At 39.9% G+C, this 17,073-nt stretch overlaps 1 protein-coding gene across 1 annotated transcript in view; it reads right to left on the bottom strand.

Moving 5' to 3' along the window:
• The window catches only part of LOC138949158 (uncharacterized), a 46,710-nt gene extending 33,430 nt beyond the window's left edge, over positions 1 to 13,280 (bottom strand). The window contains exon 1 of the mRNA XM_070320922.1: positions 12,363 to 13,280. Within this exon, the coding sequence (XP_070177023.1) occupies positions 12,363 to 12,492 (130 nt within the window). The 5' untranslated portion in view covers positions 12,493 to 13,280. The remainder of the gene's footprint in view (positions 1 to 12,362) is intronic.
• Positions 13,281 to 17,073: the final 3,793 nt, after the last annotated feature.

Raw genomic sequence — 17,073 nt, 5'->3', positions numbered from 1 at the left:
ACCTGCTGCGTCACTGAGCTTGTCAATAGCAGTTCTTCCTTTCCAGTATCCTTTTGGGGAATAATATATTTTAGATAACAAAGCATCACTCATGGTTTTTTAAATGACAGAATATTAAGATTTGACAGCACGCGCAATAAAGTAAACAACAGCCATACCAATAACAATGAAAACAATCTCGCCCACCTTCTGCTCTTCTGAAGGCTGATAAAAGTCACCCAGTTTTGGAGGAGCACTTGTCTTCATTTTCTTTCCAGTTACAAGATAGTATTCTTGAATGGCTGCATCAACATTGGCAAAGGTTTTGTTTGCATGTCCTTGCTGCCTGAGTTTATCATTCATAAAGTCTAACTGCGCAATTCGTTTCTTCTCGTATTCATCCTGTGCTTTCGCCAGTTGTTCCATGGCTTTGTTGTGCCTTTCCCTCTCTTCACCATTTTGCAGTTTAGAAAACAAATAGTTGCTGCCAGAAAATGCAAGCGCATTTACAATCGCACCTCCCACCATCATAACCAAGCTAGCCATTTTATTGTCTTACATGTTTATATTTTCTGGAATAATTCCTTGCTTCACCAGGAAGTCTTTTGTTGCAAAGGAAGCTGTCACAACACCAATTAGTTTAGCACCGTCTTCGAAGTCTAACTTTCCCAAGTCGGCTGGTTTCATTCTGAGGAGACTTTTACCCAGCATTGTGTAACCTACACTCAAGCCTCCAATCACTGCAGCGTGATAAACTAGATTAACTATTGTCTTTTCAGAACTCATTTTTATGTTATCAAAATTAAAATATTAAAATTATTCCATATGAAATGAATCCACTGCAGGTACTACTGTGGGCTTTGTTATTGTTTGTACTGCTTTGTTTGTTGGTTTTGGTGTTTCTGATTTTGGTGTTTCTGATTTTGGTGTTTCTGACACTTTATATTTGCCTTGCCAAAGTTTGTAAAGCAAGTATCCACCTCCTCCAACAACAGCTGCTACAGCTACTTTTCTGTATGATAGAAATGAAGATTTTAATTCTTGATCAGTTTGTGTGACCTTAGTCACTTCAGGAATGTTTGGTGTCTGCTCAACTTCAGACATAATGTTCTGCTTTGCCTTTTGATTTAACTTTTTTTGTCTGTTCCATTCGGCTAGTTTTTTTCCTGCTTCTACTCTACCAGGTTTCTTTGTCACTGTGTTCACTTCTGGTATTTTCGTCTGCTCCACTGTCTGCTTCAACTGATCCGTCATCTTTTTTATTCTGAAAATTAATGTGTTTGAAAGTAATTAATCCAGCAACAAATGGTACTAATAAAGCACCAAATCGATAATACAGGCCACAGGCAAGAGATTCGAGGGACTTGGAAACAACAGGGTCATGAGTTAGATCATGTGTTAAGTCTTCCTCCGAGTCGAGAGGTGTAAAATGTCCAAAAATCTTTGTGTACAAACCTATAACAGTCTGTCCAATACTTCTAACCATCTTAGAACCAAGCACTGATTCATACCGTCCATGATACTTTTCTATATCTTCTGAGGAAAGATGTTGTACTTCTTCCACAGTTAACTGCTGCCCAAGGTAGTGTTTTGTTTTTCCACAAACAGCAAGTGAATACAATCTTTCTTTTTTATCAGGTATAGTCCTACTGTCACAGATTTCAATATCTGTAGCAGTCTGCATCAGCAATTCATCACAGTTCATTTTATTTTGATGCAGAATAAAATAAAAATCTAGTAATTAAACTTGAGTAAGAACTTGGGTAGGAACTTAACAAGAACTTAGGTAGGAACTTGAGTAAGAACTTAGGTAAGAACTTAACAAGAACTTGAGTAAGAACTTAGTAAGAACTTGTGTAAGAACTTGGGTAAGAACTTAGTAAGAACTTGAGTAAGAACTTGGTAAGAACTTGACAAGAACTTGAGTAAGAACTTGACAAGAATTTCTACAAACATACATACTGAACTGGTTGATCAGTTTTTAAAACCAGTTTCGAGTGCTTAGAAGATTTCAGATTATTCTTTATTCTTTCTCTCTCCTGTTTGTTTTCAATGACATCATTTTCTCGAAGACACTCTTCAAAACTGTCACGGTCCTTTGAATAGAACAATGTTATTGTTTTGAGTTGCTCTCTAAAGTCTTTCAGAACTGCATTGTATTTTTGTGTTAATATCCAAACTGATATTAATGCATGTCGTCCACTGAATGCAAGCTTTGCTAGTGCACTTTTCTTTCTAACAATGTCACGTTCTGCTGCACAGTCATCAATAATAAACAGTGTTGGCGTGTTCTGAAAAAGATCGAAATAATGCTCCAAGCAAACATTTAGACGATCAGAAGGATTTACAATAAATATATTTTGATCAGACCATATGAATTTTCTCTCCTTGTATGTTCTGTTATGCTTTATGGTTGGACAGAATATGACTATGTGTTCAAAGTGATTTATGTAAACAGTTTGTAATAAATCCAAAACATATCTTGTTTTGCCGCAACCTGTTGCCCCACAAATCAAAGAACAGTGTGGATCTTTTGGAAGAAAATCTAGATACTTCATTTTAACACGTTCAATAAACAATATCCTGTAATCTGCTTTCAGAGATGTTTAACTGCGCATCTGACACAACAAACACGTAGATCTTAACTGATTTACTACTACTCCCTACTTCCTTTTCAATTTGTATTGTGATTCCTTCTGATCCGTTTTCAATTCGCCTTCCACTTCCATGCAGTTTGTTGTCGTCAGTTGTTCTGAGATCCAGCCATAACGCATATTTATTTGTCAAGAAATCTTCTACGCCAACACCGTGTAAATGTAGATCTTTAGCCACAAGATCAGATGTTGGGTCTTTCAATCTTCCTCCAGTAAAGTACTTTCTTGCTTCATCATAGTGTTGGTATGGCAGCATGCCAGATGCAAATATTTGGTTTGGCTGCCCTTCAATTGTGCAATATACTCTATTGATTAGTGGATTGTAAAACTTTTCTATTTGCCTTTCATATGAATCTTTTGGTTCCTCAAACAACATAAGTATTCCCTTCATTGACCTAGCTGGTGTATTCAAGTTAATGTTCCAGATTGGATCAGCCTGGCTTTTTGAAAGTGTACTGTGATTCAACACTCTTTCATAATAGATAGGCAGCTTAGAACTGTACTGATTTTCTATAAGTCTAGCCAGTTCAGGATGGTTTACAACATCAAACTCTAAAGAAATTCCAGACACCTTATACTTTGCTTCCGGGTCTTGTGAAAGCATAACACGATCATAACTATTGAAAGTCAGGTCGTATGACAGCCTGTCACGCAATGCTCCTTGATAGAAGGGAGGATGTGAATTTATGAGTTCAAAGTCAAGTGGAATACAAAATTTGTTTCCAAAAGCAACATTGACAGCGTTATCTTTTTTGTTGTCAGCTTTATCTCCGGCTCCTATTCTAACTTTTATCCCATTGTCTGACTGAATCCCTTGAAACACTCTGTTTTTCTTTTCATTGTCAGTTAACCAATTATCTGCATAAACTAAAAATACATCTGCATTATTCAATGACATCACTTCCCGCCCTTCCAGTTTGACAGTAATCTTCCTCACAATTGCTCTTCCTACATTATAAGCCAAAGTCCTATTTTCATCTGAGCCAGATTCTAATTCTAATTTGAATGATAGTCTTACAGTGCCTGGTACAATAACATCGTTCTTACCTAGATTAGGAAACCTAACAGTAAGTATTTCATTCTGATCAATAGTAGAAGGATTATTTGTGACTATAACTGTTTGCCTTATTCCTTTTACCCCGAGAGGTTCTTTCAGCCTTCTGTAAGGATCAAGAACAGAACCGAACGATTGTGCCATCTTTTTTTATTTTCAAAATAAAAAATAAGTTACAAATGGCAGAAGGTGGATTTGAAGATTTATTTGAGCCAGCGGACGACATGAGCGAAGCAATCCCTTTGGTTCCCTACCATCATTCACTGCATTATGAGGTGGCACGACATGAACTTCTGGAAGGTAAAGTTAGAGATTTCTACAAAAGTTTAGGAGAAGAACCTGATGTTTTAGATCCAAACCAGTTCAAAATGGAAGCAAATCATTTATATACAACTAGCGATAAAGGAGAAAAAGTCCAACTTACATATAAATCTAATCCTGCTAAGTTTCTATCAAAAGTTTCACTAAAACAAAAACTTACTGCTAATCGACTTAGGCAATTAGATATTGTGCCTAGCACACGGTCATCATCTTCCCATGTTGTTTCCTTACTTCAACAAGCAGAACTAGGACTACCAACTGCTACTCAAATAGAATCTGTTCCATTGCAAGATCTTAATAAACTTGCAGATGAGGCTGATCAACTTATACAAGAGATAGAGACTTCTTTTTCTGAGGAAACTTCACTGAAGACTCCACATGAACTATTACCTATGAGAGAAATAGAAGCCCTTAATCAATCACTACAAACCATCAGAGGTGAAATAGCAAATAATCTGTCAAAACTAGGTCAGCTGGATGAAGATATAAACAAAGAGAAACAAAAACTTGCTGATGCTGATGATTTGAACCTAGAACAAGAAGTAAAAAACAGAATTTCTAAGCGTTTAAAAGATTTGCAGGAGGAGAAAGCCATAAGGTTAGAAGTTCTAAGTAACAATAGAGAACAACTGAGAACACAGGTCAGCAGAATAAAAAATACAATTCAAAGAATCCTTTACGAAGACACAACTCTTGCTGAAAGAATTAGAACGCTTTTCAGAGAGCAGGGAATCACAATAGCTAGTATACTAACTGCGTTAGGATTTGCAATAAGCACATTAGTGTTAACACTCACAGGTGGCACTGTCACACCTCCACCTCCACCTTCACCTTCACCTCCATCTGATCCGGGATGGGTAAAGAAACAACTCAAACACATTGCAGAACTATTAAAGAAACTAGCAGCAAAAGCTTTGGATGCACTTCCAGGAATCATTGGTTCAATTGTTAGCTGGCTGTTATCTTTTGCAGGTAAAGTTGTTGGTTTCATGGCTGAACATCTCTGGACTCTAATAGTTTTAATTGCAGGTGTTCTGCTAACGAGAATAAAGCAAAAGTAAGCCTACACCCACTCCACCAATTACTAGAGCAGTCTTCTGCGATTCATGATCATCACTAATACTAACAGCTTGATCATCACTAGTGACAGAATGATCTTCACCTGCAGCGTGATCTTCACTTGTCACGCTTTGTTTCTGTTCATTGTGATATGGCTGTAACATCGTTCTGATTTCTGAATTCAGTTCTTCACCCTTTCCAAGCGGCTGGGTGTCACTAGCAATAATGATTTCATTGTTATAATTTGTTATTGTTCCAATCTGCAGCTGGAGATCAGAAGGTAACATGTAAAGGCCGTTACCAACAGCAAAGTCAACTTTTGATCTTGCATAACGGAGAGAGTCTTGATACCTTTTGATGCTGGAAGGCAGATCAACTGCAGAGTTTATGACATCTTCTAAATTTGATAACAACTGTTTCTGTGCACCAAACCCTGTGCTTGTTCTCATTATGTTTGATCGTGTCTGTGCCTGCGAGCCTAGCAAGCACCACGCATATGTTCGGATAGATTCATTGATCCTTTCAACACCTGATCCAGTGAAACCTTTGCCGGTGTCTAATATAAAAGTAGTCCATGCATTGTGGTGCTGTTGTTCTATTGATCCTAACTGTACCTGCACATTTGAAGAAAAAGATGTATGACCTGGCCAGTAATCAAAATTATACCTCCTGTGGACACCCCATAAATATAGTGTTCCCATGCCATGGTTTTTGTCTTGCTTTTGCCTAAAGTCGGTCTTAAAATCTATATTGAATTCATTGCAGAGACGCTCATACACTTTCATGTTTATCCTATTGTTGAATGGGTTCCAGCTCTTTTCATGCGGCATTGGTGCCTGAAGTTCAGACAAGATTCTCCTGCACTGATAGTAAACGTGAAATGTGTACACACACTTTGTCAGTAAGTTTGAATTATTCATGTGGTCTGCATAGGACACTCCACATCCTGTGGTTGCACAGAATATTGCAAAGTTTAACTGATTCTGATAGAACTGAATTGGGTGAGAGTTCCACATCTTTGGAACACTATCATTTTTGATTGGGGGATTTAGGTAAGAATGGAATGGGTCAGGCACTTTAACGCGAATGGATTCTGTTTCTGTTACAGCAAAGTCCAACTCATGGAAAGAAATAGTCTTTGGATTGTAATATGGTCCAGTTTTGTATTTAACGTCTTTGTTGAATTTATACTGACTCATTTTTGTTGTTGAATAAAAAATGTTTATCACACTAACAAATGTGAAGACTGGTGTGCCAGTTAAACTTGCAACCCCTATCAACAATCAAAATGGAGGAATGAAAGTTGCACTGCATGAAATTATGTACAAGGTTACTTGGTATAATATCAGTAAAAAAAAGAATAACAACTGGGTAAGAATTAATGGTAAAACACATTCTGTAGAAGATGGTTACTATGACTTCTGCACTTTAGAGAAAGAATTGTTTGCTCCAGTAGGTATTACAGCGAGTTTAAATCATGCAAGTCTCATTGCTACTCTTACTATGCCCAAAACTAGAGAAGTAACCAGATCATTTGAGTTTCCAACCAAACTCCTTGATATGCTTGGAATTACAAAAATATACAAGGGAACACGTCCCATTGACATGGATGTTAACAGTGTACTGTTTGTTCACATGAGAGAGCTTAACACATCCTATAATCTGTTTAATGATCAGCGTTCTGATCTGCTTAGGATTCTTCCACCGAGTGATGCCTCTTTTTGTAAAATGCACGTGCCAACATTTAAGACACTTCAGTTCAAGGACTTGGAGGAAGGGTGTCATGAATTCCTACACATTGATCTGAAAAATCAAAGTGGACAACCAGTTGATTGTTTGTTTAACATTACATTGGAAATTGAGTATTAAAATGTCGAGTGGACCTACAATAATTTATCCTGTTGCATGTTCAACTATAGAGTTGAAAGATTTAGCAGATGCTATCGACTTTGAGAGCAATGCTGAAGTTGGTGCAGTGTATGCATTCGAGTTTACAGACACTGGTCATTACAAGAGAAAGGAAATCGACGATGAAAAGAAACCAAGATTCCTCAAACTAGGTCAAATCCGTGATGTTAATGTACCTGATCCAATTGTCGATGACACATTCTACATGTGGAAACATCAGAATAAAAAATGGGTACTTAGTCCTGTTATGAAAAAGATTGACTGGGAAGTGAAGTTTGAATTTGTGAGTCCATACACTCTTGTTGGAAAAGACGACACATTCCGTAAGTCAATCAATGCTAAACCACTAATTGTTAGCCTTGCTCCTGCGATTAACAGCAGGGGAGAAGTTGCAGTTAAACCTTTCCATAAGAACAACTATCTCATTCACAGAAAACAAAGTGTTGAAAAGGACGCTGACACCATTGTCGATTTTATACCCAAGCTTCCAATAGGGCAGAATGCAACTATGATATTTGATATAGTTGTCAGGAAAAGGGAAGAAACCACAAACACTGTTCTAATGAGAGGAATAAATCTCAACTGGAGACCATTAAATGTTGAAGAAGTCAGAGTATTTATTGCTGTTCAAAAGGATTCTAACACAATAAAAAAACAGACGTCAAACCAAAATGTTGTTGTTAACGCAGATATAAATAATTTAACAGAAATAAGAAGTATTAATCTTACTTATCTTGATTTGATTGCTTTCTACTATACAGATAAGGTGTTAAGCAATGAACAGCTTCAAAGCTTAGCAGAAACACTGGCCAGTGAGAATTAAGATAAATATTTTATATTTTGCATTAAAAGATGACTAGCAGTGTGAAGCTTTATCCTAATATTGATGAAAGTGCAGCAGAAAGTCAACAATTCAGACTGGCACACATTAGTAATATACAAAAACAACTAGAAGATGAATTAGAAAAATATTCTCGCGCTAGACGTAAGTACTCAACAACTTACAACAGCCTTTCTAATGCCAGCACTGGTTCTACTATCCTTGCATCAGCTGCAGGTGTAACGGGAACAATTCTGTTAGCTACCGGAGTAGGGACTCCAGTTTCTCTAATCCTAGGTGGTGTCGCAGCAGCAGTTGGTGGTTTATCATTTATAGCATCAGCTATAATGAAAAAAATTGTGAAAAAGCTTGAAAAACACGAATCCATTTCCACTCTTGCATCATCAAAATTGTCTAGCCTAAAACTGTCTATCAGTAAAGCACTTGAAGATTCAAAAGTTTCTGACGAAGAATTCAAACAGATACAAACAGACTTTGATGACTACAAAAGTAAGAAAGCAAGTATTCAAACAAAAACACGAGCTGAATATAACAAGCCACTCGATATAGAAGATCTGAAAAAGCAGTTTTTAAAAAAGGGGATTCAAATAGGACGGGAAGAAAAAGTAAAAATAGAATCACTTGTAAAGAGTTAACTATTCGTTTAGACAGTCACATTGCATGTATCAGATATAATTCTAACAGTGAAAGAACATATGAAGTAAAGTTTGTAAATGAGAGAGCGTATTGAGCTTAAGAATGTTGTATAAGAGAAAGGGAGAATGTACGTTCTGGGTTACTGATTCCGACAGACCCGGCATTGGTTCAAAACAACCTTACTTTACTGTATTTTTTTTTGGTATGGATTTATGCAGTATTTTTCTGATTTTGTCGCATGTTTCATTTTAGTAAAAGTTTAGTCCAGAAGCCTATTTTGCGTTAATATTTAGGGTCTGTCGGAATCGGTGAGCCAGAACGTACATTCTCCCTTTCTCTTACCCTCATCAAACAATAAACTGAACACTGCTGTTTTATTCACGTATTCAATCCTCTTTTCGGTTTTGTTGTGTTTTTCTCTTCTATAAGTTTTATTGAATGATTGATTGATTAGTTTGACAGTATTGTGGAACCCGGACGGTGGTTACCAAAAGAAATGGGCTGCGCTTTGTCGTCAGTGAGAAACGGAGATATGGTATTCTTGTCACAACGCTTAAAAGACGTAAAGAAGGAAAAAGAAGAAGTAAAGTGCACAGGAAGACCTTCTTCACTAACACCAGAGTTAGAACAAGAACTAGTTAATAACATTCATGAAGCTGAGATAAATTTGCCAACGTCAATCCCATCGTTGTTTTGTACACTGGACATGGAGATTCTGTCATTATGATTGCTTGGTTTCAGCAGCAAATGTCAAGCCTACCTGCCGCTGATGTCCTGCAACGCACAACCACAAACATCACGAGAAAAAAATCTGAAATCATCACATCTTCTCCTTACAAGCAAAAGCTGTAGATTTCCCCTGCAAAAGGGAATGCAGGTCAACAGAAGAGAGGAAAGAAGGAAGCTACAAAATCTTCTGCTCAGAAAAACAAGTGGGGAACATCATCTGCTCAGAGGAAGAATTAAAGGGGAACATTCTTAACGATGCGTTCTATCCTGGAGGCAAGCACTTGGTACTTGGTACTGCTTCATGTGTGGCACCAACTCCGCTGAGAGGACATGATACAGTGCCTTCTGTGCACACAGTGGGCTCACGAGGACTGCGCTGACAGCAGAGGACAAAAGGACTTTGTCTGCGAAATCTGTACTTCGTCATATTTTTTGTCTGCAAAATCAGTTCTTAAATCTGTTCTTAGTTATTTGCTTTCAGACTTTATGCGTATTGATTTTTACATTTAGTCAATTGAGCAGGTAGCCCTTTTATATCTGTTTGTCAACTGAAGAGGGTTACAAATGAAGCTGCGAAATCTCGTGGTACTGCTTCATGTGTGGCACCAACTCCCCTGAGGGCATGATACAGTGCCAGAAGTGCACACAGTGGATCACACGATGGTTGCGCTGAAAGGACATTGTCTGCGAAATCGGTTCTTAGCTACTTTTTTTCCTTTCTTTTTAACGGTTTTGTTTCAAAGTTGTTTTTTTTATACCTAGCCCTAATTTATATTTTTTTTCACATTCTAGGCTTAAATTGTTTTCCGATTTGTTATTTCCTTGGTGAAAATCACAATATGATGTGGGAAAAAACCCATTTAAGTCAAATGTCTCAATCAAAATGTTATGGCGTATTTATTTCTCTTGTGTGTGTGGCAAAGTGTACTTTTGTGCGTGTGATTGAGAGTGTTTAGTGTATATGTGTGTGTGAGAGACACAGAGAGAGCTAGAAAGAGAGTCGGTGTGTTTGTGTACGTGTTCCGAGTTTGACAACACAGTGTTCCACTTTACACACCCATGCGTCCATGCGTCCAACCTGGAACAGATGCAGACATTTTTATAATGATTTTTATAATGATCAGTCTGATGAGTTGCGTGACTTTTATTTTATTTTATGTTGTTCGTTTATTTATTAATAGACTCTAGTATAAAGAACGCTTTGCAATATCCATTTTGTTGTCTGGTCCGGTTGTTTCTCCTTAACTGTTCCGGGTTTGGCGACTTTCCCCAACCATGTCATTATTATTTTGGAGAAAGATTTAAACAAGTCCATGAAGGTGCCTCAAAGGAACAGTTCACGTCCCAGCTGCAGTACAAGGAAAAAAAGACAATCATCAAAAACAAGAGGAAAACCAGAGCGGAGAAAGATGACTACCACGTGAAGAACAAGTCGCCCAACTCATACTCCGCACTGGACATAACAGACTAAACCATCACATGGCCACAAAGCTGAAGCTAGTTCCCTCCCCCTATGTCCGTGTGGCAAGAATGACAGCAAAGCACATCCTGCAGGCTTGTCCATACCACAGTGCTCTGGGGGACACCATCTGGCCAGAGGAGACAACGCTGCAAAAGAAGCTATATGGCCCCAAAGAGGACTTGGAGAGGACAGCACGTCTCGCCCTTGCAGTCCAGACTGACGATCTAACAGCGAACGACAAGAAGAAGAACAAGAACAAGAACAAGAACAAGTCCATCATTGCAGATTGCGTATTGGTATGAGTGATTTTAATTTTAATTTATGTAAGCGGCACCTCAAGGATTGCCCCAAATGTGAGTGCGGTTACCCAAGAGAGACTGCTGAACACTATTTGTTGTATTGTCCATTGTATAGAGATGTACGATTATTGTCAATTGATATTTTGATGATATAAGCTCGCGGTCATGAAAAAGCTCGCTGAAGCTCGCATTTTTCATGATCCGCGAACTTCGACCATTATTTTTAATAATCGCTGAGACTCGGCATGTAACCTCTACTTACGCCGCCTTTATGTACTAAAGTGGCGTATGGGTTTCACTTTGTCTGTTTGTTTCTCTGTGTCTCTGTTTCTCTGTCTGCGGATTAGACTTGTATTTCTGTTTCTCTGGGGTCAATTGAGCTCAAATTTGGCGAGTAGCTTGGAATTGTTGCGCATACGGTTCGTATTGGTAGTAAAATTGGAGATATGAGCTTTACAAGCCTTTACGCACCCAGCCAGGGGGGAAAAACCAAATCAAAGGTTTCACATGAGGATGCGCGTCTCAACCTAACACGTCGAAGAAATGTGCTAGTGAGACCTGAGACCTTTATTCACGAAGCATGGGTGTTTTCACAAAGCATGGGTATGTATATTCTAGTCAGATTATATATTTTTTTTATTTGTTTCAGTTGTTTTCAAGGGAGCATCTCGTTACTCCCCGGTATCGTTACTCCCCCGGCTCGTTACTCCCCCGGCTTGTTACTAACCCTAACCCTAACCCTAAGGGGGAGTAACGAGCTGATCCCGTTTTGAAAGACATTTTTAATTTAATGTGAACGTGTGCGTGAACGCGTTCGTCTTGGTTTGAAACATCTTAACTAATATGCGAAGAGCGAACGGGAATTTCCGAAAGGGCGTTGTTAAAAAAAATGTCTTCCTCGAACAAATACTCATGCAAAACTCATCATTTTTAACAACAAAATTGACGAATAGTATACAACAATGTCTATCATATGGCTTTATAAACAAAGATCTTGTTTTAATGCAAACAAATATCAAATTATTTGGAATAACATTTATTTATGTCATATGAACAATCTGCTACCAATGAGTTTTTTTTATAACGCGGTCAATGACCAATGTTTCGGTTACTCAGCAAAGGGCAAAAACTGGGAATTACCAATTTTAAAAAGAATCAATCCGACCTCAGCATTGCTCATTTTGGAGCGAGATTTGAACTGAAGCTTGTTTACAAGGTAGTTTACGGTACATGGTTTGGCTGATTTGGTGTTTTTACAGAGACATTTTCTTCCGCGTGTCCAAGAACACACACACACACACATACATACACACACGTTCGCACGCATGCACGCACACACACACGTATGCACGCAAGCACCCACGCTCGCACACACACACACACACACACACTAAATGAAGAAAAGCGTTGAGTGACTTACCCTCCGTGGAGAGCACAGGGCCGTAGACACACTTGTAGTTGACTTTGGCGTGTGTTTGATGCCGGCCCAGCAGTGCACCCACCACTGTCACAAGCACCAAGCTCCACGTCCTCACAGACATGGTCAACATTGTTGCTGACGCTAACTCGCAAGTCACTGCTCTTTCTGGAATATGTGAGATTTTTCACCCTTTCGCCGTTATTTTTTTTTCTCCCTTCGTAATCTATTCCTTTTGTTGTTGTTGTAAAGCTAAATAATAAGCCGAACAATTAAATACAAGTGTTTAGCTCTCAAGCAAGAGAGACGTCTTTACCACAGTTTCAGTGTTCGGAGTTGTTCGTCGAGTCTGTTCAATCGTTTTTAAGAGTTAATAGGAATAAGCTACTTCGTTTTCTCCCAAGCAGAAGGGAGAGATGATCTGTTGGTGTCAAGAGGAAGCGGGCAGGGACAGCGTGCAGCACTCCGTGAGAGTGTCAGAGAAGACAGAGGGCCCGTGTCAACTGCATGGAAATAAGTCAGCACCGCCCTGCTCTCTGGAACTGTCTGCCCCCTCCCCCGCTCTCCACACATGTCGTCATCTCCCTGGCGTTGGCCACGTGACCTGTCCTGACCGCGCTTTCTCGTTGGCCCACCAGGCTCAGAGGCTTCAAATGACCATCTTCATTTCCACCGCTGAAGCAGGACAGCGCAGAAAATGCCGCGTGAGAGAAGCAACAAAAACAGTGCGACACACAAGTCTGGTGTGAGAAAAACGAGTAAATCACGACTTCTGTGCAGCGAGTGTCGGCGAAGTTGTAAAAACGTCTTGGCCGTTCACGTCCACAGGGGGAAGTTGCGTGGATGACACACGGGGCGACTAATGGGCAGGTACAGGTTGTAATGATGCTGCCAAACTGCGCAGCCTTAGATTTTGCTGTAGGCGGCCATTATCAGTTTGTAAAGTAGGTCCAACGCAACACACTACCCCAGGGTTCAGGTCCTCCATCGCTTAAAGGAGCTATGCCTTATACAGCTTCTATCCATAATTATGACTACCCTCCGACATGGCTTTTCATCAGTATCACCACGTGTATGTGTGTGTGTGTGTGTGTGTCATATCAACCCGAGTTCTTCTTTAACGTATAACCAGAGTCGATTTGCCATCATGCTGTGATACCCCGTAATTCCACGTGCAACTTGTGACACAAGCGAGGGACTGACCTTAATCGCCCAGGCGGAACGCACACACACATATGCCCTCTAGTGCTGCAAATGTATTACTGTCCCAGAAAGGTTTACAACCATCATTTTCAATCAAATCAACTACATGCTGTATCTGTATGTCTGAAGGAATACATTTATATGTTTTGAACCCAAATTTGACTACTTTTTCATTGCAAATTTGTTTAACATTTTAGTTTGCTAAAAATCGGCTGATTTAATAAAGCCGCCATTTTGTGACATTCCTCTCTTGACGAAAAACAGACGTTTATTTCCAGTAAACTAAGAGTGAAGAGTGCAAACAAAGTGTACAGGTGCAAAGAGATTATGTGCATGTTTATGACCACAATATCTGTTTATACAAAAATTCGTTGTTTACGCAGTAATTTGACCGGGCCCAAAATGCTGTTCGGTCGAGGCATCGTGTCACGCATTATCCGGCACAGATAACCACTCATGGGCACACAATAACAATGTGTTGGATCTACTTTGCAGGGACACTTATTTGTACACATTACTGCTACACAAACACAGCTTTTGTTACGAAATATATAGTTTTGTTTGCCGGTAATTGCAACATGAATCTCAGAGGAGGTCTTGGTGTCACACATTTTGGCCTCGACCGAACAAGACGTTTTTGCATTCAATTAAATAATGAACAATATTTTTTTTTAAACTACACTACTCACAGTCAAACCAAATTGTTATGAATTCTTGTTCAGCGATGTTGTGTTAGTGGGAAAATTGCACGGAATTCTCTACTACTGAGCTTGGTAGCAAAAGAAAAAGCGGAAACTTGCGAAAAAGGACCTTGCTTTGGACCGTTCAGCCCGAACACATTGCACAAGCCACATGGAAAAACCATTATGCAAGTGCAAGCACTGCTGTTTATGTGTGAGATGCTGTCACTTGCTTGGCTTTTTGAGAAGACAGCCACCAATATTGGGCATTATCCGACAATACCTCCACAACGAAAATTGAACGAGTTTGAGAGGGGACGAGCTGTTGCATGGTTCCAAGATGGTGTCCCCAAGCGAGAAGTGGCCAGGCGACTTCACGTGTCCATCTCGGTCATTGTCAGACTGATTCAACGTTTCACAGCCACTGGGAGGGTCCAGGAAAGACGCAGACCTGGGCGACCAAAGAAGACAACTCCACGTGAAGATCGTCTCATTGAACGACTAGCCTTGCAAACAAGAACAGCCTCTTCCAGCATTATTCGAAGGCAGCTGAGGGTGGCTACTAACACCAACATCAGCCAGCAGACCATACGGAATCGCCTTCATGGGTTTAACCTCCGTTCTCGTCGCCCAGCTGTACGGCCACGCTTAACTCCAGCCCATAGGGCAGCACGCCGCGCCTTCTGCAGACGTCACGTGAGGTGGACACGTCAACAATGGTCCTAGGTCCTGTTCAGTGATGAATCACGCTTCACCTTGAACCACAACGACGACCGACTGAGGGTCTGGAGGCACCAAGGGGAACGCTACATTGACGCCACTGTCCACGAAAAGGTGGCCTTTGGTGGAGGTTCTGTAATGGTCTGGGGGGCCTTCAGCCTTCACCACAGAACACCCTAGTTTCATGTCCAGGGTAACCTGACTGGCCTCCGATACCGGGATGAGATCCTTCGACCGCTGGCTGTGCCTACACTGCAGCAGATGGGACCGCAGGCTGTCTACCAGGATGACAACGCTCGCCCCCACAGGGCAAGGGTGGTCAACGACTTCCTGCAGCAGTCTGGAGTCAACAGAATGGAGTGGCCAGCATGCAGTCCCGATCTCAACCCGACTGAGATCCTCTGGGATGAGTTGGATCGCAAAGTGAGGAGCAACCCCCCCTCCCCCTCCCAGGGATGTCCAGCATCTCTACCAGATGCTGCAGGCTGAGTGGCAGGCGCTTCCACAGAGGATCTTCACCACCCTGGTCAAATCTATGAGGACTCGCTGCGTCGAGTGCCAGAACAACCAGGGCGGTTACACGCATTACTGAACTTTTGGGAGCATCTGAATGCCATGTCTTGTGATTTCAACGACTTTGTGAAATTAAATTTCGATACGTACACACTTTGATAAAATGTACAGACCAAACGATTGCTCGAAATTGAAGGAAATGTATCGTTATCACTAAAGTTAAATGTTTGCCACATACCAACGTATTGGCTTTCTTATTTGTGTGCAAGTGATCCTTAACTTTTTGTGAGTAGCTTACTTGAAAACAATTTCATCCTGAAATGCTCACAACAGTAGAAATGGTTGGTTATTGAGCGCGAGACTTGCAGTGTCTGTCAAATTGTCAATGCCTCGACCGAACATGGTTTTGGACGGTTACGTACTTTGCCGCTCCATATAAGGGAAACCAACAAATTTCTTTGAGCTTTTTGTCCACTTATAGTTTTATCACACCCTATTTTATTGCACATGAAGTTTTCAACGATTTTCTTGACAATGTCACGCTTTTGGACCATGACTCTGAGAATGACCCATGTTCTAGAGCTGTTGGTCGAGAACATAACAAAACGGTTTCTTCATTGGCGTTTCTTTCGAGTGACAATTCGCCAAAAAAAATTAAAAACAAACAAGTCGCGTAAGGCGAAAATACAACATTTAGTCAAGTAGCTGTCGAACTCACAGAATGAAACTGAACGCAATGCCATTTTTCGTAGCATCGTCAGTCCACCGTTCATGGCAAAGGCAGTGAAATTGACAAGAAGAGCGGGGTAGTAGTTGCCCTAAGAAGGATAGCACGCTTTTCTGTACCTCTCTTTGTTTTAACTTTCTGAGCGTGTTTTTAATCCAAACATATCATATCTATATGTTTTTGGAATCAGGAACCAACAAAGAATAAGATGAAAGTGTTTTTTTTAAATTGATTTCGACAATTTAATTTTGATAATAATTTTTATATATTTAATTTTCAGAGCTTGTTTTTAATCCAAATATAACATATTTATATGTTTTTGGAATCAGAATATGATGGAGAATAAGATGAACGTAAATTTGGATCGTTTTATAAATTTTTATTTTTTTTTACAATTTTCAGATTTTTAATGACCAAAGTCATTAATTAATTTTTAAGCCACCAAGCTGAAATGCAATACCGAAGTCCGGGCTTCGTCGAAGATTACTTGACCAAAATTTCAACCAATTTGGTTGAAAAATGAGGGCGTGACAGTGCCGCCTCAACTTTCACGAAAAGCCGGATATGACATCATCAAAGACATTTATCAAAAAAATGAAAAAAAGTTCGGGGATTTCATACCCAGGAACTCTCATGTCAAATTTCATAAAGATCGGTCCAGTAGTTTAGTCTGAATCGCTCTACACACACACACACAGACACACACACGCACATACACCACGACCCTCGTCTCGATTCCCCCCTCGATGTTAAAACATTTAGTCATAACTTGACTAAATGTAAACAAGTCGCGTAAGGCGAAAATACAACATTTAGTCAAGTAGCTGTCGAACTCACAGAATGAAACTGAACGCAATGCAACGCAGCAAGA

The sequence above is a fragment of the Littorina saxatilis genome, linkage group LG15 (assembly GCF_037325665.1).
Source record: "Littorina saxatilis isolate snail1 linkage group LG15, US_GU_Lsax_2.0, whole genome shotgun sequence".
Taxonomy (NCBI): Eukaryota; Metazoa; Mollusca; class Gastropoda; order Littorinimorpha; family Littorinidae; genus Littorina; species Littorina saxatilis.
This window is presented reverse-complemented; position numbering and strand designations above follow the sequence as displayed.